The sequence below is a fragment of the Perca flavescens genome, chromosome 15, assembly GCF_004354835.1.
Source record: "Perca flavescens isolate YP-PL-M2 chromosome 15, PFLA_1.0, whole genome shotgun sequence".
Classification (NCBI taxonomy): Eukaryota; Metazoa; Chordata; class Actinopteri; order Perciformes; family Percidae; genus Perca; species Perca flavescens.
In genome coordinates, this window is record NC_041345.1 from 15847361 (window position 1) to 15852127 (window position 4767).

At 39.4% G+C, this 4767-nt stretch overlaps 1 protein-coding gene across 1 annotated transcript; it reads left to right on the forward strand.

The window, feature by feature from the left end:
* Positions 1 to 2158: 2158 nt before the first annotated feature.
* Positions 2159 to 4767, forward strand: igfals (insulin-like growth factor binding protein, acid labile subunit). Its single transcript, XM_028598776.1, has 2 exons — positions 2159 to 2246; positions 2357 to 4767. Exon 2 carries the CDS (start codon positions 2365 to 2367, stop codon positions 4096 to 4098), a length of 1734 nt encoding a protein of 577 aa, XP_028454577.1. The 5' UTR covers positions 2159 to 2246; positions 2357 to 2364; the 3' UTR covers positions 4099 to 4767.

The following is a 4767-nucleotide window of genomic DNA, read 5'->3' on the forward strand; positions in this document are numbered from 1 at the left end:
ATCCTTCCAGAAGCAAGGCTCAGCCAAGTCAAACATTTACAGGCACAGCGGCAGGCTCTGCCGTTCACTATTAAGACTCTTCTCCTCCACTCAGGAAGCCAATAGCAAGTGACAAACCTGGAAACCTTGGTGCCTGATTGAGTGCCAGAGAATGAGCCAATTAGAGGTGTTTGTCAGGGGAGCAACAATCAGGAAACAACTCACTATGGCAGCCATTCATTCAGTATGGCAGTGTTTTGACGGAAGCAGCAGTAAAAACTGCAGTGTTTTATTTTCCTATTTGTTAAATTATTTTATTTAACAGACAAACTCTGTTTCAATTGTTGACATATTTCAGCCTTCAGTATATGCATTGCCCAAAGTCATCAAGAAATATGAGAGGAGCAGCTCAACAATATTGAAGTTCAGTTTATGATGTTTAAAATCATCTGCTTATTACTTCTGGTTATACTCTAATTTAGCATTAAACAAAGCGATTCTTTTAGAAGGTAAAGAGCATACCAAGCTTTTGGGCCTAAATGTGACAACAGACCAGCAGTGCTCTCTACTGGCAAGAGAAATACAAATTAGAATGCATTAGTGTCCTCCATTTCCTTTCTTCAGGATCAGTGAAATGGAGATTGACTGGTTGCAGTGGTTGGTAGGACATGTGCATATTAAAAAAAAGGTTTCAGTGAGGACACATTTTTTTCACTATTCACATGCCATTAAAAAAAAATATGTATTTATTTTTGGTATGTGACATAAATGTGTTTAATCACAAAAATATTAAAATGAATGCTAATGGCATATAGGAGGATATTTGAGAAATCACTGTACTGTCCAAATTTGTGCCACATTTATTATTGAATATAAATGTATTTAATTAAACATGACTTACGCATCTAAAAATATAGAATTTTAGATTTAAACTTAAACACTGATGGGATCCATAACCATCACTTTTTATATAAAAACAAAGGAATTAGAAAGAGATTTCCAGTAAATCTAGTGAGTGTAACCATAGGCAACTACTGTACATGAGGTAAGGTTGCACGTATCCTGCCTATCTGATTACATTTTGCCTACTTATTCACTGCAGAAGAGGATCGGATTTGAGTGACAGACATTACAAACTAACAGGATATGTTCAACATTTCTTTATAGTGTTATGAATCCAGTGTTAGCAAGTCAAGCAATGAAATTCATGTGCAAGCACCCATCTGTTATCTGGATTTGGTTGTCCTTTAGAGCATGACCAGTTCATGGTTGTCTAAAAGAACCCAGATACCAAGAAAAAGGGTAAACAGAAAGTTAGTCATTCCAATCATAGATGTGATTAGGAAATGGACTTGTGGAACTGACCTCATCATGCACTGTCAAATACGTGTATGAAACAGAAATGGCACTGTTTTTTATGAAATCTCTTACATACAGCGGCCATTGTGCAGAAAGGTGCGTACAGTTGGTTTTATCTAAATTTAACAAGTAGGTATGGCAGGAGGATGTTTAAATCTCCAACAATATTTAATAGGAGGTATATACTTCCAAGTTTGAGGTAACAAGTGAAATACAATTTTGCCTCAGATTACCCCATGTCAAATGCACTTGTTAAAAGGTAAAGAAAAGAGAAGAAAACAGAAAAAGTCTTAAATTCAGTCAAAGGTCTAGTGCACTGGGTTCATCTAATCTCTTTACCATACTGTTTCGGTTTATCAGTTAAAATCTACAGGAAATGCACTCAGTGACCGGACCCTGACTTTAGTAAACACCAAAGGCCACTTAGACAAAATCCATTATTAGGTTGATAATACAGTAAGCGTGAGAAATGTTAAGAAAAATTGAGGTACATGCACATATTATTCTAAGAATCTTCATTAAGTATGGTTAACACCTTATTGAGGCAATGGAAAGTATATTCTCATTTTACAGACTTTATAACAGTACAACGATTAAGGACATGGCATCATTTCATTAAAATGATCAAAGTTGATGTTGGTGGAAAACAAAATAGGAACCTCTGAAAAAAAAACATCAGTACATAAAAAATGACTAGCAACATTCAGCAAAAGTCTAATGGACATTAATGGGTTAATTGTACATACTCAGTGCAGCTGACTAAAAAAAAAAAGGCGGGGGGGGGGGGATGGGACTTGGCAGACTTTCCATTCAGCATACAAACAATTGCACAAGGTTCAGTCATTGTCAGTGTCAGTATCAGTGTTTCACAGCCTGTCCGCCTTAAATCAAGACCTCTCACATTTAAGGTAAGCAATATAATATCAACAGCATTAAAACATTTATAATTTAAACATGTCTGAATTCTGTTGTGAATATACTGAGTATTTATATGGTGATGTTTATATTCTATACACAGCGGTTAGTATGCAAACCATTGTGCTGTTGGTGTTGTGGGTACTGGGAACATCACTGGTGTTGCCAGACCCTGACACAGCTGGAGAGAAAGTGGCCGAAGAGCCTATTCCATGTTCTAAGGGATGCACCTGTCTGCATGATGACTACAGCTTGGAACTTAACATGTACTGCAGTGCTCGTAACCTTACGCAAGTCCCCTCTGACATGCCCCCATCCACTCATTCCCTCTGGCTGGATGGCAACCTGTTCACCTCCATCCCAGTAGCGTCTTTTAAGGATCTTTCTAACCTGGATTTTTTGAATCTGCAGAGTGGCGAGGTGGTGACACTTGACCCTCAGGCTTTCAAGGGACTTAGGTCGCTAGCACACATTCACCTTGAGCGAAATCACATCCGGGTGTTACCAGCTACGATCTTCCACAATACACCTAACCTTGCTTCAGTTAGTCTGCATAACAACCAACTCACTCGTATTGAAGAAAGACTGTTTGCAGGACTCTCAAACATGTGGCTTCTCAACCTAGGGTGGAACTCATTATCAGTTTTACCTGAGACAGTTTTCCATGACCTGCAAGGTCTACGGGAGCTCGTTCTAGCAGGGAATAGACTTGCGTACTTGCAGCCACAGCTTTTCCAAAATCTTGCTGAGCTTAAAGAGTTAGATCTGACTGGAAATCACATTAAGGTCATCAAAGCTAATGTGTTTGTTAAACTTACTAAACTGCAAAAGCTTTACCTGGCCCAGAATCAGATAGTGACAGTGGTACCCAGGGCCTTCTTTGGCATGAAGTCACTAAGATGGATGGATCTCACAAACAACAGGCTGACTTCTCTCCATGACGACACGTTTTTGGGCCTGCACAGTCTTCATGTACTGCGTCTTTCCAACAACTCAATCACTGGAATTAGGCCCAGGACTTTCCGTGATCTGCAGTACTTAGAAGAGCTACGACTCAGCTACAACAGGATCCGAGCACTGGGGGAAAGGATCTTTGAAGGGCTTGGTCACCTGGAGGTCCTAGAGCTGGAGCACAACCAAGTACAGGAGGCACAAGTTGGTAGTTTCACTGGGCTCTCTCATGTGGCTGTCATCAACCTGTCTGGAAGCTGCTTCCAAAGTCTGCCAGACCAAATTTTCAAAGGTCTGTCAAAGCTCCACAGCCTTCATCTGGACAGAGGTTGCCTAGCAAGGGTCACAACTCAAGCTTTCACTGGACTTTCTGGTTTACGGAGGCTTTTCTTGCAGCACAACAACATCTCTGTGGTGGAACGCCAGAGCTTTGTGGACCTGGTGGGCCTATTGGGACTGGACTTGAGTTTTAACAAGTTGGAGGTTTTCACAACCCATACATTCTCCGGCCTAAAGAATTTGGAGTACTTGCTGTTGTCCAACAATGAATGTCGAGACTTTTTGCAGAATGGCACAAAGCAGCTACTCCCAAAGCTGCGCTATCTGGACCTGAGAGCTAATACTTTGACAAGTATGGTTCCTGATTTTCCAGAGGGTATGGAAAAACTTTTGCTATCTGGGAACCAGTGGAAATGTGATTGCAGTGCCCTCCCACTCAGAAATTACATCTTGAGGAATCCGTTGGTGATACCTCGGCAAGTGGAGACCCACGCAGAAGGTGAAGAGCCTGACACAACTATTACCATATACAACAACATTACATGCACCAGCCCACCACGTCTAGCTGGTCAGGACCTGCGGGATATTGACAGTGAGCACTTCCAAAGCTGCTAGACAAACATGCACAGATCTGTTTAGAAAAGTGGTTGGTGTTATCTGTGGTATTTAAAAGAAAATGTGATTTCAATATTTTAATTGTAATACTAATACATGATTCAGGCTCTTGCATAACATTTACTATCTACAAATAAATGGTTGTCATGTGTTGCCTTTAGATGAAATGGTTCAAAAATATTTAAGGAATGCTATGAATTTCTTTAAATGAAAAGACAAACCAACAATGTATTTTGCTGTAACTTTTCAGAGTTATAAGTTAATAGTTAATGTCTAATTGTGGGAAAATGCAACTACATTTGGTAAATTGTCACCTCTCTCAAGAAAAGGGAGAATTTGATGTTATTTCCCTCAATTCACTTCAAATGCTTTCAAATAATTTGGTTTATATTGGCATTGGAGAGCAAAATGGATTGTATAGAACTGAGTTCTACCACTTTGGGATCAGGTTACCAGGTGATGTTGCTTGACATTGAAACATGTTTGCTGGAGTTATAAAACAAAATAGATAGCTTTAAATGAGATGCATTTTGATGAATTTTTTTAAATATTTTAAATATTTTAATATATCTTGGACCTCCTTTATGCGGTTGAACATGCCTTGGTAATTTGTGTCCTTTAGGACAATGAAAGTGGAGGGCTAAAAAAACTGAGTGCAACAAAACTGAA

Coding starts and splice junctions, on each gene's coding strand:
- igfals (XM_028598776.1), top strand. CDS start 2,365: ATGCAAACCATTGTGCTGTTGGTGTTGTGGGTACTGGGAACATCACTG.